Source organism: Gallinula chloropus, assembly GCF_964237585.1.
Source record: "Gallinula chloropus genome assembly, chromosome: 8".
Taxonomy (NCBI): domain Eukaryota; kingdom Metazoa; phylum Chordata; class Aves; order Gruiformes; family Rallidae; genus Gallinula; species Gallinula chloropus.
The window spans coordinates 10,846,530-10,866,966 of record NC_140093.1 but is presented as its reverse complement, the minus strand read 5'-3'; the positions used below and the strand labels follow the sequence as shown (position 1 = coordinate 10,866,966).

Here is a 20,437-nt window from a genome sequence, read left to right as displayed (position 1 = left end):
GCTGCAGCAAAAGACAGTAACAGCATTCAGGTATTGCCAGAGGGGAATGGGGATGCAGGAGAAAGGGAGGAAGGAGTGCCTGTGGTGTCCTGTCCTGAAGGGGAAACAGAAGAGAGGGACCCCACAACATTAGCTGAAACTTCACCCAAAACCTTTTGGAGCCCTTTCTCCAGTTCAGCCTGAGTGCTCCCAACTCTCTTGAGCTGCAGCTCCATCCTTTCTGCCAGCTTTGCCAGCCATACTTTCCTCTGCCTGAGCCAAGAAAACATTTTTGCATGGAAGGAGGTTAGTAGGTGATCCTGGTTCCTAGCTCTTCTGATGAAGTGTCAGTGCAGGCAGGACAGCTATTTGGAACAGGTTATAAGAGGTTACCCTCAGGCAAGTATGATGAACACCTTACTCCAAAGGGAGCTCATAATTTGATACAGACCTCTGGAATCATCATTACCAAATTCCAGTTGTGCAAATTAAAACTCTGAATGCTTCAGGTTTCGTTCAGACTGCTGCAGAGTCAACAGAGTCCCTCACTGCCTTCAGTGGGGTTTTGATGTGATCCTTATTGAATAAACAATCAAGAAGTAAACATGTATAGAATCTGATTACCTGGTCTCCAGCCTCTGGATGAACTCTCTGCTGCATCATGTAAATAGAACATTGGCACATGAAATTCCAGCAAACTACAGCAGCATTTCCATTGCCCAGCTGGGTACATCTGGTCAAGCTCATCTGTGACTTCTGGTCCTAAGGTACTAGTCTCTCTTATACAAAAGTAAGACTCTCTGATTTCTATCTGTCCTTTCTGCCCTCACTAATCTTTTTTACATGAGCTCTAAGCAGCTGCAAGTGCCTGCACCAGCTAGCAAAACTGCCCCACAACCACTCACCTTTTCCACAAGTCACCGTGGCTCCAGGGCTGCCAAGATGCTGCCCTGAGATGATCTGAAGGATCTCTTGTTTTACCAGCACAGCTGTTTGTTATTCTGTCCAGGAGCAGTAAAGCTATCAATTGTGCAGAAGGAGAACATTTAAAAGCGCACTAAACAGCAAATAATCCTCTGCTCAGGATATTAAAATATCACAAGCCACAAATTTCCCAATGTTATGACTTTGTAGCTGGCATCTGTGTGTTTTAGCACCCTAGTCCATAGACTAAGGAGGTGACATGGTTATACTAAGTCTAGGGTAAAAGGGGGTGCACAAGGCTACCTTGTGCACCTGCTTCTAGGTCAGCACTGCTTTCACAGACCCATTCTCTTTAATATATTTACTTACAATCACTGCTGTGCCCAAACAGCACGTCTTCATCACTGGAATGGGGCTGGGTACTGCTGGATGTATCAAGTAGATCCTCAGCTAGAATGCCCGACAGAGACCACCTTGTGACATAGAGGGTGTCTGTAGCCAATTCTTGCCACATTTTTGGGTCCATCTATTTTTCTTCAACCGTGGGATGATTGCCCTAATTGCATGCTTGCATTAGGCTTTTGCCCTCAGGTGCTCATCAGCAGTTTTTAAGGTGTTAAGTCAAGGTCTAAGGCAGCCTGGCTGCAAGATGCTCTGTTGTCATCAGAGGTTCCTGCAGGGTCAGATACATCCAGACATCACATGTACTAGCACAAGGTGTATTACTGGGGAGATAAGAGAGGAACAAAGCTAAAGACAGACAGACAGACAGACACATTCTGCCTCCAAAAAGAAAAAGTTATGCTTACAAGTTTGTCCTTCTTAGTCCTTCAACCAGCAAAAATATGTTGCTCACACTGTTAGATAAATCCTACCACTGTTAGATAAATCCTACAGATGTGGAAAAAAAGGAGCTTTCCTTAAGACAGAAGATGAGTGGTGTCATCCAGCATTAAGGGAGAGATTCTGGAGACAAAGGAGGACCAAGTCTTGCACTGTCCTGTGGAAAGATAATGCATATGGCTTTGAGGAATACAGGAAAAGTGGTACATAGCAAAGACTCTTCATGCTATTTCCTGTGATCCTCTGACACTGTATAATCATTTTCTAGCCTTGAAAATGATGGTCAAGGTTTGATAAAAGGTGTAACTCATCAGTATGTGCAGAAGCATCTGCAAAATCCAGATGGGAAAATGACCTTGGCTCCTGCAGTTAAAGAGAAAATGAGGCTTGGGCCAGATTAATTCCCAGGGTTGCACATAGATTTCATTGGAGTTGCCCTGGGGTGAGCTTGATTCTCAACTCCCTAAAGTTTAAAAAAAAAAAAAGAGGCAAAACCCAGGTGGGTGGCAATATGGAACCAATGGGGTTGGTTGTTTTGTGTGCCAGTTGTTTGCCAGTCAGCTACCATGACTTAAAACTTATTCCCACAGATCTGCAGGAGCAGCAGGAGCAGGCACGTGTCTTACAAAGACAAGGCAAAGCCTCCACCTGAAACTGGCTCATGTTGCCTTTGAAAGATTTCACTTCATCGATTATCTTGTCTTTCTATTTAAAGTACCCCCAGCTTTGACTTTCAGGAGTGCATCCGGTCGGTCTCTGAAGCCATCACCTGCTGATGCGTTTGTAGAAGCTTCTCCCAGGGAACAACTTTGTGAACAGAAAAATGGTTTTACTGAATAAGCAGGGCTCAAGCTGCAACAGTAAACGTTAACTTTCTACATGGATATGCACTCCAAGGTGTAGACATGTCTAGAGGTAGGTAATTGTGCTCTTGGCAATCAGATTTATCCAATAATTATCTTTTTTTCTTGTTTTAAATGCTGTCGCCTTCTCAAAGTCCCAGTCAGTCCTACAGCTGGAATAAAATTCTGAAATAGTCCAGCTTTTGTATTTGGAAATTCAAGAAAAGAGAGTGAGCATGGGATTTAGAAGTTGAATTTGGTTTTATAAGAAAAAACATGGAAGGAGAATGAAAAGATGGCGAATTTGAACGAGATCCCTTCCACGGCAAATTGAGGTCTCCAAGTGCTCATGGGGAGCTTTCCCTGGGAAGTTCTGGTTAGACCCACCGACTGCAGAGTTTGAATTCAGATTTAAGTCCTACACTGTGGCCCACTGACCCTGCTAGGAGAATCCCTTGAACTTGCTGGTCAAGGGCAAGCCTTGCAGCGCCCTAAATGTGACCTTGTGGAGGTTCGCTGCATACTCATGTGGAAAACACCCATATGAAGACCTGAGGAACTTTTGTAGATGTATGACTGAGCTAAGAATCACCAGACAAATATCCATCTATTTGTGAGGTAATGATTTTTGCTTCCACACCAGAAGTCAATGTTTTCCCAGTGTGTTACTCCCTATTAGTTCTGCTGCCTGTTCTGTCTGATAGCAGGAGGCATAGAAAATAGTGGAAATTAAAAATGAAGATAATGCAAAGTTAAACACACCTCTTCTTGATCTTCAAATTGAGTTAATGTCGGGCAAAGCTTCTGCTCTATGCACTGGCTGGCTTCTTTGTTTAACGGTGAATTGAGTTGGGACTATTTCACTTGCCAGCTTGTGCAGTAAGATGGAAAATAGAATTCATAAGGGGCGGTGTCAGAGTCACAGCGTGTAAGTGACCCTCCGAGGCACAGTCAAAGCAGCAGCTCTTTGCCTTTGCAGGTTCCCATTATCATGTGATCAGACAACTTCAGATGCCAAAACATTGTGATCCTCATGACATCCTTGGGCAGGGCTGTTTCCCTGTGGTTCAAGACTTCAGGCACCATGGGCACAGACCAGGGACAGTGTAACAAGAGGGCTCACATCTCTGTGTCTAGGTTTTGGGGTTCGTGCCATCAGGTCTGCACAAATCAGGTCCTTGGAAGCAGAAGTGTCTAGGACATTGAGCCTTGTTTTCTTGTCTTTCATGGCATGTCTGGAAGAGGTGTGTGGTTCCATGGGGAGGACCCTGGGAGGAGTTCCTCTGGCTCAGGCCATCGACTGAAAGCCCGAGTAAGGTCCCTGGCTAGGAATCCCACTGCTGCCCAAGAAGAAAGTGCACTGCCTTGTTTGGACTGGGATGCCCCAAGGACTCAGTAAGGACAAGCTCCAAGGGAAACTGACCCCTGAGAAGGGAAAGCATCACTGCATGCAGAAGCCAAGCCAGAAGCTGTATATAGAGACTTAATATATTTGGTCCTAGGAGCTTGGACCAAAGTCCTAGCTTAGGGACTGGTGCTAAGATGGAGCCACTGATTGCTTTACCCTCTGCAATTTTTTTTCTCAGAGCTCAAAGAATTAAAATTCATCAAATCCTTAATTTCTGAGAGACATTAAGTCTGGCATACTTTGACCTTCACAATGTCATTTAGTTTGACTGTCTGACCAATTTTTTTCATCCTCACCTGTGCTGCTCCTTAATTTTTGTATCAAGCAATGAAAAAGAAGGGTAGGAAGCAGCTACCTAAGATGGAGATTACACACAGGGTTAGCACAGCAGAAGTGTACTGCCTTCTTCTACCAGCTCTGCTCAGTATTTAAACTGAGATATTTAGTTCCCATGGGGAAAATTGTACTGGAATAGAAAAAGGCACAGCATGCAGCTATTATTGGGCAGTGATTGTAATGAGCATGGAAAATGGAACAATATATAACCCATTCTTAATAGACTCTTGGGAGGGTTATCCTGTGCTTCTCCTCAGATCCTATACCCAGGCACTTTCTTCATAATTGGTAATGCCTTTATTTATTTTTTTTTTGAGAGCCAGATCCATTTGTATTGCTCAGTAAATATTAATGGCATTTCCCAAAGATTAATTATCCCCATGCCTGTACCACAGCATGGTTTGAATAAAACACACACCCTTTTCTCTTTCCAAGTAGCTGTTTGACCAGAGTTGTCCTTTCCAGAAGTCCAAGAAAGTCAAATCTTTCTCCACTGATCCTCCAGTTTCCTCAGGTGGGAAAGCTCTGCATCTTGTGTGAGCTCTCTGCACCATAGGAACAATCCATAGTGTTTGCATTGGTGAAATGAGCCATACTGACCTATGCCTCCTTTACCAAAGAGAAGGTGCCTGAAGACCAAAAGGGAGGTAGGCTGGGGAGGCATCCAACTTTCTGCACATGCAGCAGTTAGTTATGCTAGTATGAAAAGAAATGCTCTGCCCTGAAATGGTGCTTAGCTTTAACTTTGTAGCCATGAAGGTTTGAGCAGTTTTGGGATGTTAGTGTGCGTAAACATGATGCCAAAATATATATCAGCTTGGCGATGGGAATTGGTTTTGATCTTTAATCAAAGAGTCTAAGACCATGGGGAAATTGTTTGATGCCAGGCTTGTTGCTCAGCAGTCAAAGCAGTGCAGTCAAGATTTACGCCGTGCTGGTGAGGAGGATGTAAGCCTTGCTGCCTTTTTACTCCATGGAAACAGCTCTCAATCACCCTGGAGGCTGAAGCATTGAGGTGGGAGAGGGAAGATGTGAATGCCAAGGAAACCTCTCTGCTTCACTGAGGAAGTGCAGTGCAGTGGTGTTTTTTGATTTTTTTTTTGCTTGCAGTGGGTCATGCCATAGCAGCAAGTAAAGATTTTGTTCCAGTTTTGGGAGGGGAATCTGGCCCTGAGGATACTCACTTTTCTTTTTTCTTGTTTTCTCCTTTTTTTTGTTTTTTTCCATTGCTGCAAAATGGCAGACTGAGCCCTGCCATCCAGGACCAGGGCTGAGCTATGCCTCAGTTAATAGAGGTCTAGTGTTGGACATGTTTTGGGGCCGGCATTCCCCCATGTTCAAGTTAGTGTATTTTACTGTACACACATTAGTAAAGGTTGGTTGTGTTTTCTGTAACTAATAATAATTCTGAATGTCCTTTTTGTAGGAACTCTAGTCCTCAAAAAGACTTTCTTTTCCCCTGTCTACCATACATACATGCTGCAGATTTGCTGGCGTGAAACCAGGAAGGATGGCACACTTCATTTCCTGCTAGCTCTAATCAGCCTGGGGAGCTTCTACCAACACTTGCTCCAGCTTTGCTCAGAGAGTGTGGCAACGATGTCTTTTCTGGAATGGTGACACTCACGGTGCACAATCAGTGCAGTTTGAAATGAAAAGGTGTAAAGCCAGGCCCGTGACAGCTTGAAGGATTGCGTGGGGCTCTATCAGCCAGACCCCATCTGAGTGCAAACACAAAAAATGTTGACAGACAACTTTCATAAATTGCTTTGTTGAGTGTCAACTTCACTTTATAGCACATTGTCACATGCCAGTGCTGACACTTGTGGCATAACTTGCTGGCTCAGTATCTCAGGCTTGTCATGCTCATATCGTTTTCTGCTTTTTTTTTCTTGGTAAATTCCTGATGGTCCAAACTGGAGCCCTTAGCAGGTTTTGCCCTTGGTAAGTGAGAGGAGCTATGCTGCATAGCATGTGAGGACAGAGCAGTGCTGACATCACAGTTATGAACCAAACTAAGGTGAAACAAAATGAATGCATTAACTGTGCTTGTATTTCTGTGCAGTGAAGTGTTTTCTTCTGCTGGACTTCTAATGTCCTAATTCTCCCACAGCAGCGTCTGTTATTCAGAGGGCAAAGGTTTCACGGAATGTTGGGGGATGGAATGGACCTCAGAAGATCATCTAGTCCGACCCTCCTGCCAGAGCAGGTTTGCTGCAGACTTAGCAGAGTTAACAGCTGCCATGGGCTGGGTGAGTTGAAAACATCCTTTTTTGTTGTTGTTTACTTTTCGTGGCCATTTTCATGCTAGGTGTTTGCCCAATGCCATGTCAAAGGAAGGGAATTTGTCTTGCTAGTGTCACACGTAGACTTGTTGGGAGTTGTGGTCACCATCATGTTAAACTGAGTCACGAAGTGCCCTAAATGGATGTGGCTTGTGTGGCTGAAGAAACAGAAGAGTTAAAAACCATAATGAATGAAATCTGACATGGTACCTGCAAGCTGTGGATCTCCCTGGGCTATCCCAAGCATCTGGAGGGATTTGGGGTACCCAGAGCTGAGCAGGTCCCAGTCAGAAGCTGGTACAGGTGGGCACTGTGGAGCTGGGCTGTGCAGCCTCACTGGTATTTTTGGCTATATGGATGCCAAGAGTCCCTGCGTTACACCATGAGCTGGTTTTTGCATCTTCCATGAAGGTCAGTCAGCCCACAGCATTTTCTAATGTGTGCAGGAGGGGTTTATCATGGTTTATACCACCATATGTGGCTCACGGTTTGCCAGGACTGAGCAGGCAGCAAGGAAAGCCAGCGCTCACAACACATGGCAGAAGACCTGCTCTGAAGTAGCACTGGGTGTGAGCAGGATTAATTAGCTCTCATTACAGGCTTGCTCAGTGTGTGTTGCATGGTGGTGATTAGCTCAAACACAATGGACCAAAGGAACAGATTATTTTGACATTTAGGCCTGAATGTGGCATTTCCAGGGATTCTTGCAATGATTTGGCCAAAGGAAATTACCAAGGCAGAAGCCCAGCGTGGGAAGTGAGGAGACACACAACAGAAGTACAAGCACATGGCAGGACTGGATCTGCCTTTGCCCATGGCTTTCTGGGGCCTTAGGCAATGGGTGTCCTGCACACAAGTTCACAGCAATTTTTGGTCTCTCATGCTGGTAACATCTAGTTATTTATGAAAATTATCCACACCTGAGGCCAGAAATGTACCAAGGTGGGATATGGGTGCTCTCTTCTGCAGTAGGTGCTGATCTTTCCTCCCAGGAGGATGGCTGAGAAAGGCTGTGGCTCAGTGCCTGAACCATGGCCTGGGTGTTTGGTGGTTTAGGTCAGGGACCTGATAGATCACCATGTTGGTCTAGAAGCTCCATTTATTTGAATTTGCACCTCTCCAGTGAGTAAGAAGCCCTTCTTCTCCTCTCCTCTCTCCCCAACTTGGGGTGCTTTCTAGTTTGTGAGGGAGCTGCAGCATAAGCAATGGATTGTATCAGATGGGGCAGGGTGTGTTCCGAAAATGAAGATGTATTAGTGTTGTGGGAGTAGAGGCTCCAATGACAGAAGTCACTCCCACATGAGTGGGAGCCCCAGATAAACCTCACTGGTGTGTGCTGACAGGCTCACTGGTGCCTCCCCTGTGTCTCCACAGCATGCCCATAGGTACAGCATTAGGCAGCAGAGCCATGGTAAGAGGCTCTTTATTTCAAGATTTCAGCTTTTCAAAACACAAAAGGACATGCTTGAAATTCATTCCTTCATGCTGATCCTGGGAGTCTTCCATAACCTTGAAATTTGGCTCTCTCCTTAGCTTTCCCTGCTTGCTCTGTGCCTGTACAGCCACTCGCTGAGCCCTGCCATGCACCAGCACCGGCGTGTGTCATGGGGCCAGAGGCACCCGGGTCAGCAACTGCTTAGCAGAGCATCGTGGCCAGCCCAGGCACTCCCCGTCTCCCACAGCAGCTTCACAGCATGTTGCCACTGTCTGGCTGAGGCTCTGGCCACCACAGCAAAGAAACCTCCAGAATTAAGGTGGGTTTTTTTGGCATATCCTATGTGCCCGTAATTTATGCCCACCACAAATACCACCGACTGGTTTGTAACAGCAAGGTGTTGGGCTGTTCCCCCCTTGTGTAATGGGCTGTTCCAACACGTTACCCCCCTCTCCAAACCCTGGGGAATTTGTTTATTCATTTGCTTTTCACCTCTCACAGGAGCTACAATCACAGCTTGAGCAGCAAGAACTTCCCAGGCACCTCAGCCAGGACAATGCCTGGTTTTGTACCAGCAACTGTATCACCTTTACGATTTGCTGCTGCCGCCCTGGGTGCCGGAAGGGGTCAGATACTGAAGTTCATGTGTGTGGACAGAGTAAGGGCATCGCTCCCTGTTGCCCTGTTTCCGTATCCCCCCATGGGAGTGAGGGTGTGTGGTTCACCACCAATGCCCAAACGACAAGGAGAACGTGCCAGGTATGGAGAGACTTGTCAATCCCCACCAATGCCCTAGTTGGTTCAGGCGGGCTCAATGTTGAGCATCCCTCAGCTCATCACCCTCTTCCTTGTTGTTGCCTAGCTCTGCCTGTGATATCAGTACCCTGGATTGCTTCTCTAGCATCTTCAGCCCCAGCAGGCACAAGACACATACGCACCCCCGTACCCAGGTTGCTGCAACATCCCATGCAGAACAGAGGGATTAGAGGGGTTTTTAGTCTTGCCTTTGAACACGTGTAAAATGAGGTGTGTGTGTGGAGCTTTAACACAGGCAGTGGCAGCACCACCTCACCTTGGCAGAGCTGGACATGTACAACCACCCACATTCCCTTGGAGCAACACCCCCCTCCTCTGCACTCCCCACCTACTCCCTCCTCACATCCCTCTTCCTGTCACTGAAATCCATGCCACCCCCTCACATAGTGCATGCCTCATCCTTCCTGTTTCACAGCAAGGATTTTGGTAGTGTTACTTTCTCCATTTTGTATTACAGAGCAAGCAGCCATCCCTCCTTCCCTTCATCGTCTAACTCTTCCCTAATACGATCACTTCATCCTGTGAGACCTGAAAACCCATTTCCAAAATTCCCCTGGCAACTAATACAATAAAACAAGCCTATAAATATAAATAATTATGATAAAAAGGCATAAAATGCCAGACTTGGGTCAAACATACTCGCACAGTGACACTAGCAACAAATAACTACACAGTGTTTGAATGCGGATGGGAAAAGCTGAATACAGAGTAGCTAGTTTGTTGCCCATAACTGTCAGACTCCTAATTTGGACAGGCCATATTTTATTGATAGCAGAGCAAACACAGTCATAATCCATCCCTACCTTTCCTGCTTTGTGAAAAATCCCATCCATCCCCAGGGAAGCAGGGATGGAAGAAACAGTGGTGTGAACGTGAGGTGAAAGTATAAGACAGAAAGCACAGTCCCGGGCTGTTTCCCACGTGTTTCTCGCACATCATATGCTAAGTTCAATTTTCCAAAAGCTTTGTTTTATTTTTAAAGGTAACATCTTTATTATTATTATATTTATTAGTTGTTATTATTATTATTATTATGCAGAGATGAGATTTTTTTTTTCCCCCTTTGATCACAGAGCAAACAGTTTGCTTTTGAAAATGTTAATGGAGTCCTGATTTAAAACATTATTTTTTTTTTCTTCACTTTTTTGTTGTTTTTGTTTTTTAAAACGTTGCAACAGGCAGGATCTGGGGTTCGATTTCCTCGTCCTACACAAAGAGAGATTCCGGAGTTCGGACTTCTAGCCACTACCGGTAGGTCCTGCCTTGCTCAGTTGTCGTCTCAGTGTGGTTTCGCCAGGTGGGGTGGGTAGGTGGGTGGGAGGGGAAGAGTTGGAAGAAGGGAGGGTATTTGTCAGCTATGTCGAGTCTTGGTTAACAACTTTGCCTCCATTCATGGTTGGTGTCCCTGAACTTTTTCTTGAGCGTCCTTGTTTTTCTCCAATTTCATGCAGCGATGGCTCTCTGTACATGCACACTGCAAACAGAAAAGACACCCATTAACAGCTCTGAAGTCACAGACATTAGTGACCATAATGAATTATTTCTTTGTGTATGAAGCTGAAATTCCAGCCCCAATACCAATGCACCCACTCTTACAGAAACCTCAGTGACCCAGCAGCAGGTCCTGCTGCCTGTCAGGGCCTCCCTGTCTCTGGATCCTTCCAAAGACACAGATAGAAACATGGGATTTCTTACAGGTAAATCTTTCCAGGCTTTCTGTGCTTTACTGCTATTTTATGTTATGATCATATATATATGAAACACACCATGTATTGTTTCAAGATGCTGACTATCATCTAAAAACAGGTCTGAGACTTGCTTGGTCCCCTGTCCTTAACCTCCTACAAGAAGCCCTTGAAAGTCTTGAACCAAAACTATGCTTCCATCTGAGCCATCCAAGCCTTCTGGGTGTTAAGCTCTGGATCTGGAAGTGGTGACTCAAGCCATTTGGCTCCTTTGGACAAGAGCTGAGGTCTGCTCTCGGCACTTCTTATTTTTTCCCTTCTAATTCAAGAGAGCCAGCCAAAGCCAAGGCTGTGAGCTGACACACGGGGATGAGTTCAGTGACAGTAAGCCAGAAGCCACCTCAGCTCTGCATGGTCACCCAGAAAAACACCTCAGAACATGGTGGATGGAGGGCACCTTCTCTCCAGCCCCTGCTAAGCAATGTGTACCCTAAAAAAAGGTACCTGCTGGAGCCCAGACTGTCTGAGAAGGCAGCATCTGCCTAGGACATGGCCTATCCTCATGTCCTGTGCTGCATAAAGCATTTATCTAACTCACCAGGCGGACTAAGTCCTCATGGTTGTCCTTGTATCATGTGAGGTGTGCCAGAGCAGGGGCACATGCTGAGTGGCTCAGTGAGATGCTCACCAAAGGGAGCATCTCAGATGAGCTCACTGCAAACGTGATGGGGTGTAGATGTGATTCAGTGAGGCATCTCAAGGGCAGGCACACTGGGATTGAGAACATGAGGTAGCTTCAGACTGCAGAAGTCGTGCCTGGATCTTGCAAAATTTAGGATAGAACGAAATTACTGTGTATTGCTTCATGTTATAAAGCTGTCAGCATCACCACTGGCAACACAGACCTCAGCCACAGGGGATGGAGCCCATCAGGTTTTGGTTCTGGGTAATCCACAAGAACAAAATTTCAAAAATTAGCTGAAGAAATTAAAAAAATATTATCCTTTGTATAAAAAGGCAATGGAAGCACTTGTATTTATAACCTTCCCTGATATGCAAATAAATCCTGGCAATTAGAGGCAGGCTGCAAATGACATTATTGCTCTGCATTTTACTCCTAGCTAGATAAACAGTTATAGCAGTGTGCAACAATACAGGACAGAGATAAAGTGCAGTCAACTGTGTATTAATAGGAGGGATATTGCATTGAATATATCAGCAGTGAAAAAATATTCCTTTTCACAGAGAGCATTTTTCATGCAAGGCTTTCAAAGCAGCTTAAACACACACACTCTAGCTGGGCCTCCCAGAGCGGCTGCAAGGCAGGTACCAATCTGCAAACTGGTTTTGCTGCTGGAGCCATTTTTTGATGATGAGGAAAAAAAGGAAAGGAATGATTTGTCCCATGGGTCTGGGCCAGGGTGAGCAACGCCAGGACTGCCCGTCAGCTGCCCAGACTACCGGTGCTGTCTGAATGGTGCAAAGAAAGTGTGTAGCTGGTAAAGGGAGAACCAGGGATCCCACATCCCCTGTCAGCTGCTGAGCTGCATCTCATACCTTGGCGAGAGTCACCCAACAAGCTGGTGGTAGTGAATTTGCCTGCTTGGAGAAGCACCTAGTAAACGCCTGAGTAACTGTGAAAAGGTTGGAACCTGTGGCCTTGTGATTTCTTAGCCCGAGCTGTAGAGCCCTTTGATGCACATCACTTCTGTGATTGACCTCATTCTCTGACGTGATGTTCACCCAGCAGAGTTGGGTAGCTGTGTTAGTGTTGCCCCAGCACCCCATATATATAGTTCTGGCACAAGCCTCTTTGGTCCCAGGCTGGAGCTGGAGGGACCCCCATGAGCTCTTCCCCCTAGCAGCTGCTCACTAGCTCACCTCAATCTGCCTCCATCCCCAGCACCTCACTGGGCTGGGCCAGATGTGTAACCACAAGGGCTGAGCCTGAGCAAAGCCCACAGCAGCAGCATCATGGCATGCTGCCTTTCTTCAGCTCCCTGCCTCTCATTATGGCCTTTGGGCAAAAACATTGAGCAGCTAACAAGGCCCAGAGAGTAATGAATATAAATCAGGCTACAGAAGTAAACAACATTTGCAGAAAAAAATTAAGGGAACCCTGTACCTAGCAAGCAAATAGGGCAGGAATTATAAGTTTATCTTCCAGTCTAGTGCATGATGCAAGTACTGACATGGGGCATGGCTTGAGGCTGCTCACATTGTGCATTTCAGACAGAGCTGTCAAAGCCTCTGTACCAGACAGGCTGTGCCAACAGAACATGCCAGAAAATCTGTAGCAGCACAGGACAAGCGTATTTTCAGTATTTAGATACACCTACAGCATGGGTGTACACAGCATTTACATGGCATCACGCACAAGGCAGTGGCTGGATATTTTCCTACATTAAAGGTGTCTGTGTGTGTGTGTACTGAGCTGTGGCCATCGCTTGTCGGTGGCTGCACAGTGACACATGGGGGTGTGTGTGTGAGTGTGTGCAGACAGACACACGGTCCTTTGAAGGACAGTGTGACATGTTGTGCAACACCGGCTCTTGGATTCGGTTTGTTACTCCTTGTACTGAGGAAGCTTCAGTGTGACTCACTCACAGAGACGTTAGTCATGGACAGGGGAGAGTGGGGGGGTTGCAAACGGACTGCTTGTTGAGTGCACAGATCTGCCCAGCCTTAAAGCGCATCTCAGTGGCTCAGGACTAGTAGCAGCCACTGACAGGTCTGTTTGGGGTCCCTGTGCATGTGTGTGTCACCTGCACCAAGGTAAATTAACAGCAGTGTGACAGCTGGCATGCCCAGACGCTTGGGAGGTCTGCTGGTGTACACAGCACAAGGCAGCTTTGGAAGGATGAGCAATTTGGCTAGAAGAAGAGTCCCCCCCCCCTGCTTTGCCTTGCTTCTCCCACCCACCCACACCCACACACCAAGCCAAATACAGCCCTTAGTGTCTGGAAGCCAAGCTAATGCTTTGGAGCTTCAATCAGATAATCAGCTCCTATGTCCCAGATTCTAATCAACACATCCATATTCATGCTTTAATTGGAAACTGCCGTTAGCTTGATCTGCTGAAGATCCACAGGCATAAATGGAAGGGGGTGAGCAGCAGTGGAGCTGTGCCCACGGCTGGTTCTTGTGGCTTTTGATTCTTTTCTTCTCCACCAGCCAGCAGTGCCTGCCATGCTCATGCACAAAGAATCACATTTGCACAAAGAAACCACTCATGGATTGGTCAGGAAGGAGACAAGGGAAAGAGGAAGCATCCTTCCCAAACATGAAGGCATGGAGGGGGCTGCTGGTCACCCAGGAACAGCTTAATCTCTCTCTCCTATGCACTGACACAGGATCCCAGCTTCAAATCTGCTTCCCAGGCATGGCACTGGCACACCACACACACAGTGAAACCAACATCACCCTGTGCAGCTTTCCTGGGTGTCAGGGACCAGCTGATTTTGGGAAACATGCACCATTTGTCATTTTTTAGCCTAGCATTTCTCACCTGACACCTCTGCCAGCTGAGAAGGGTGAGGGGATGCAACAAAACACATTTCCTTTCTCTAGAATACAGAGAAAAGCTTACAGAAGGTCCTCAGATAGAGCCTACCTGCCCAGCTTCACTCCTGCCATTCCCTGCCCCAAACCCTGTGAGACGGGCAACCCGGGAGACGGGCTCTTTCCCTTGACTGATGCCACAGCTCTGGGTGTCAGTATCTGCAGCAGTGGCTGCATCAGCTAATGCTTCAGCGGAGAGAATTAATTGTCTGAGCAGCAGCTAGGGGCAGGAGGGAGCGAGTGATTATGCACCCTCGTTTTCTGCCTCTAATTACTGTGTTCTAAACCCGGTCCCAGCTGATGCATTTCAGAGGCATCTGAACTCACCGTCTATCTGGCAGCTAAATGTGCAGGATGCTGCCAGATGGAATCAGTTTGTTCAGGTAAGAAACACAGCACAGGATGACAAAACGCAGAGCAAAAGCATGGCTAAAGTGCATTGCATTTGCCATCTAATAAAACCATTAAGAGCTCGATAGATGAACAAGTGAGTTAGTTAGTGTGGGCTTGAAAACATACCAAAGCCTGACCACTTGAAAGACATACCCAAAAGATGAGCTGCATTAACAAAGCCTGAGAAAGAGTGTTGGGTTTGGGTTGTGTTTTTTTTTTTAAGGAACACTTTTTAGGATGTTTTGTAGATTAAAGTGATACCTTAGAAGCATTTTCGCTAAGCCTACCACATCTTCCTACTTAAAAGTGTCTTGTATTCCTCTGCAACATCTGAGGACTCTTCTTTAACAAAACTGGGATCTTGCATCTATGGGAAAATGCCCTAGGAAAGATCTGGCTGCTGTTCCTTGCACATGGTTATTTATCAGTGGTAGTAAATGATCAGGCTATTTGTTAACAGGTCACCTTCATATCTGTGACATGTTCATGTCATGAAGCCTGAAGCACCATGAGCTTGGAGTTAGGGGCAGCTCTGCTGACTTGGAGGAAAAATCATCTTCTGCTTTTGGTGGCCAGATGTGCCACCCCAAATGCATTCTGGCTTGGGCCAGTTGAGAGATGAAACATAGGTCTTTTGGGAGAGCAATCTAGAAATTATGTTTTCAAGGAGAAGGTAATAACAGAGCACACCCACGATAAGCATCTGATAAAATTCGCATTTAAATGACTTGAAAAGTCTCCCATTTTTTTTTTTTTGAGATGGGTTTGGATGTTTAAAAGAACAAGAGACACCATGGATGATAGTGTTTGTCCAGCACTAATCACCACAGATATTTAAAGAGACTGAAATTGCTTTAAAAGATTGCTTGGTGTCCAAGTGACAATTATACTCGAGCTAATTTCTTGTGTAGTCTGGTTCAATCTACATGTCTGCACTTTAAGGGCTCATTTAGCTCGAATGATGAGTGATCGGAAATAAAAATATCAAAAGAAATGTGTCGCATATGTGTGTTTTTAACCAAAACTGGCACCACACAGCACATTAGCTGCTGCCTGCCAGGCTGTTTGCCTTGGCTTTGCCTGCACACAGATGGGAGAGGAACTTAACATTTCCCCTGTTATTACTTGGTAAGTTTTTTGTGCTTTTATATTGATTAAGCTTAATGCTATTTCCAAAAACAAACAAATCCTACCTACACTAAACAAAAAAACCTCCAAACCCTCCTACCAATTGAACCCCAAAACTTTTCTAACTGGTATCTAGCGACTCTCACACTGAACATCTCCAGCATGCTGACAATCTACAGGAGTGAAAACACCATGGGAAGAGCACAGCACAAAGCTGTAGCTGCTAAAAGCCACAGGTAGCATACACCATACATACACAGATACTGCTGGGTAATACGCACACGTACATACATCTTGTCCTTGGAAGGTATCTGGGAGGATGTTTAATATTTATTTATTAGTTTACTGCCTATTTGCTATTCTGAGCAGAGGACTTACTTACAGTTTCAGAAAGGAGTACAAAGCAACAAGAGTCAAATGAGTTCTGGGAGCAATCTGGGCTATTTTGTGCTGCCTTTTCCCTAATGCTCCCTTCACTAAGCTGCTGGAGAATTCTTCTGCACATGGGAAACAACGGGGAAGTTTCATCTCAGTGATAATTGCCACTGAAGTAGTGGGAGAAGTGATTCCTAGCAATGCATGTAACACCTCTCCTTCCCAGAAGACTGGATTCCTCTTTGCATACATTACTGTTTCAGCAGTCATGTGGCAAGGGAAACACTGGTGGTGGTACTGGAGCAAAAGGAATCCTGGGAGCATTAATGCAGATGGAAACTGCAAAGTATTGGCCTGAATATGCAGCAAAGCCCCCACCCTGGGGCATGCCACAGTGTTTAGCAGAAGGGACATGCAAATATAGCAGGGGGGCGCTTTGAATAGTTCCTTAGAGTCAAGAGAAAGAGACAGATGCTGTTAAAGCAGGGAAGGAGTTGCCCCTTTTCTGTAACATCTCTGTGTGCAAGCACTGCTCACGGATACTTTGATGGATGCAGCACAGAGAAGTCACATGGAGCTGAGCGTGTTTTACTCCAACCCTCCCCACAAGCCTCTGCTACCTACAATGAATCTCAGGCTTAGGAACAGAGTCCTCTGTCTGGAGTCCCAGTCCCAGACAGCTGAATGCTTTGGGAAGCGGACACGTGCCTCGGCTTGGGAGACTGCCAGCTCTTTGATGCAGCAGCGCTCACAGAGGCTGACTGCAAAGCATGTGGAGGAGGGAAGGGGTGGAGGAGCCCTTAATTTGGCTGCCAACTTCCAAAGCGCTCACTCGCTCGGGAGGTTATGTGACAGCTGTGATTGAAGCAGGCGTGGGAGTGTGCAACTGCAGGAAAGGGAAGCGCTCGGGCTGGGCTGGGCTTTTCAAAATGAAAGCCAGAGCGGCATTCGTGGCAATGAGAACTCTGCTGTGGGTCAGGCACCTCTATTAAGGCAAGGCTTTCCATAAGGAGAGCCACAGGAATGGCCTAGTTTAATACATGCAGAAGACAGACAACTACTGAGCCATTCGGCAGACGCCACGCACGCTACAGCAAAAAAGAAGCTGGGATTCAAAGGAACCCACTGATCAGTGCCAGCACCCAGCCAGGCAGTAAAGAAATACCAGAAGGAGCTGGAAACACAGATGTGAAAGCTCACGCTTGCAAAAGACTTTCCTCCCAAAGCAGGAGAGGAGGAGACAGAAAAGTGGTGGCCAGACCCATGCCTGAAGCAGACCTGTTCCTTAGCAAAACTCAGTGAGAGCTTAGGCCACTCATCCCTCTAATGCCTCAGATCAAGAAGAAAAGGCTCCCAGTTGCACAAAAGCTGCTGAAAACAAGGATAGGACAAGAGGCTCCAGGTTGTTCTCTGCTCTTCCAACATCTCCATCTTCTGTGCAAAGCACACAGCTACTCTGTGAATGCTGAGTTTAATGTCACTCATGATTTGTTTCAGTGGTCCAACAGATAATCTTCCCCAACTGGCCTTTCACTCACACACATAAACTCATCTGCCCCTGCACCATAACTTGGAAGCTGCTAAAACAGCTCCTAGTGCATGAACTTAGCTGTGGCCTCCACCACTTGTGAGTAGCACCTGTCAGGAATGCATCAGTTCATTCCTTCTCTCCATGGTCTAGCCCTGACACAGCAGCCAACATGGGGGTAGCAAGAGGGGACACAGAGCTGTGCAACCAAGGCCAGCCCCAGGCTCCTGCGTCCCTGAGGTGGCCACTGGCAGGTCTGAGATGGGGTCAGAAAGGCATACCTAGTTTGTTTTCCAAGCAACAGAAAGAAAGAGGTCTCCTTGTTTCCAGAAGCAGGTTAGTACCTGCTCAGTACTGGGCTCATCACACCACATCTCTCCATTGATCAGGGGACAGCCCTTAAAAAGCAAAATGACCTGGCACAAGCCTGTGGCACACTTTGGTAGCGTACAGTCAGCAGCAGGAGGGAAAATCTTTGACTCCATGACTTTCACTGAAGCCTCATGCTGTGACAAAGACATATGGTGTGGCAGCATCTCATCTAACTTTGGACATCTATGATAAGGTTTCTCTACCCCCCAGTGACTAACCAGGATGTCCTTGCGTAGGAGAAAAAACAAATTTAAGTCATCTTAGGGTAGACATATAAAGTACATCCACAGCTGTGCTGGTAGGACCCATTTCTCTCCTGTGACTGTAAACAGTGTCAAAGTATAAATCAGGAGAGACATCCTGTCTCTAAAACCCATCGAATAATGTTGAGAAAAATCGTCACAGAGAACTCAACACTGGTCACAGCTGGATCAGATTCCTTTTGAACTGCTGACCACCTGAGAGCTGTGTTCCTTTCCCAGAAACTTCCCAGATCACTGGGCTTTTAAATTCATCCTTTAGCACCCCAAAGCCAAGAAAACCCTTTGGGATGCTGTGCAAAGTTTTTTATGTGGAAATTATAGCAAATTAAATGCTAACAGTGCAGCCCAGCACCTTTCTGAAACATTACAAACATTGTCCTTACTTTCTGGTCTTGCAGCCCAACACCCCCATCCAGGAAGCCCAAAATCTGCAGCAACAAACTCCCCCTCTCCCCATACCTCACCGATGGAGGGAGCAGGCAGATTCCATACCTTCAATGGGTTTGGGTACAAAATGTGATGAGGGCTTGGTTTTTTTCACTCGGTTTCCCTTCATAATTTGACCTTCTTTATTGAGTCCCAGGAACCACGCTCGTCCGGACTCCTGCTGCCGGTACAGCGTGGAAGAATAAATAACGTAGTAATTTTCAAAGACAGATTCCTTAAATTTGCACTCTGGTGTGAAAACATCCTGCAGTGAGACAGAGAGAAGGAAAAAGCAATGGAAGGAATTAATCACTGATCTCCCAAATTAGGCATCGCCGAGTGATACACGACGGACACGCACTGCAGTTAGTTTAACAATAGAAAACAACAGGCACCAGCAATGCCAGCTCCCAGCAATAACACACATCTAGAAAACTCCCCACTGAAAGGGAAGGCTCTCCTTTCCCGGCAAAGCTCTGGTCTGAAAAACAACTTACAATGAACAGGCACGAAAAACGTGTAGGAAAAGTCAGGAATTTGCCAGGATTCAGCCTGAAATACTAAACAAAATAGAAAAAGAGAACTGCAAAGCAGAGGCAGCCTTGCTGCTCCCAATGCCTTCCCCTGGCTTTGCTCTTGCCTTCCCTGTGATGGGCAAGAAATGTGCAATGGTTGCTGTCTAAAACATTGAGGCTTCTTCAAATTCTTATGGGAAAAAGGTGGTTTATTAAGTGGACTCGAAGAAACGGGAGTACAAAAGCAAGCAAACTATTTCTTTTCAAAAGCAACAGGAGGAAATGCTGGCACAAAGCCTGAAAGTCTTTCAATAAAGGGAAAGAAGAAATTTTAAAGATTTTTGACACCAGTATTTCTTCAGATACTAAGACCTGGTCACACAGCTGCCCAGGAACAGAGGACACACATGGGCCTGTGTGAGACATCCCGAGCCAGTGCCAGCTGTGGGGTTTTAACTTGCCACTTGTGTGGCTTTGCAGAAAATCTCAAGGAGGAAACTACTCGCAGCTATGGATCAGAATTTGTCATGTCCCACTAACTTCTCAAGATTGTAACAACAGGGAAATATTAAAGTTACTTTAAAAGAGCGGGCTAGCCAGGGCACTCTGGCAGCAGGCTCCCAAACTTTTGCTGAGCCAGATGTAGGTGTTGGTTGGCTGCTGGGGTTTTTTTTCCCCAGATTTGGATTTTGAGCAGAAAATTTATCCTGGCCAAATAAATTCTCCCACTGAGTTCCTTAAAGCTATGACATTCTTTCAAAAAAGTTCAACCCACAACAAATATACATTTTCTGAAGAAAAAACTTTTAACAACAAAATCCCTGCTTGTAGAACCCAGGCCAGGTATCTCAGAGCCCTGTGAGAGAAGGCAGGTGCTGCTACAGGTGAGCAATGCTCTCTCCCAAGCCCTTGCCTCTTAGAAGTCTCTGGGACCTTCTCCAACCTTGCTAATGGAAAACCCATGACCAGCATCTGGAGTAATACCACGTATTTCCTGCAGATCTCATTTACGGGTGAGCATTTTGAACATTCAGCAACACTCAGGTATGTCCTCCTGAGCACTCTGGGGTTTATATAAAGTCTTGCTGCTCTGACAATAAATCCAGCATGCAACAGATCTACGGAGCCAGGCAGGCTTGAAGCGCCAGAAGATGAAGCGCAGCAGCAAGCTTGGAGCTGTGCTGCACACGTGAAGTTTGAGTCAATCATTAGCACCACACAGATAAAACCACTGTCAGCCCAACGGGTCCTTTTGCCCTGTCTGAGGGAGACTTCTTGCTGGAAAAGTAAATATTTTAAGAAGAGAGCGAAACAAGTTAAGAG

The 20,437-nt window shown here is 46.1% G+C and overlaps 1 protein-coding gene across 1 annotated transcript in view; it reads right to left on the bottom strand.

The window, feature by feature from the left end:
* Positions 1-10,223: 10,223 nt before the first annotated feature.
* FGF12 (fibroblast growth factor 12) overlaps positions 10,224-20,437 on the bottom strand; it is a gene marked incomplete at both ends in the record, with an annotated part of 97,520 nt that continues 87,306 nt past the window's right edge. Inside the window, 2 exons of the mRNA XM_084267660.1 lie at positions 10,224-10,342; positions 18,666-18,864. Coding sequence (XP_084123786.1) covers positions 10,224-10,342; positions 18,666-18,864 — 318 coding nt within the window. The remainder of the gene's footprint in view (positions 10,343-18,665; positions 18,865-20,437) is intronic.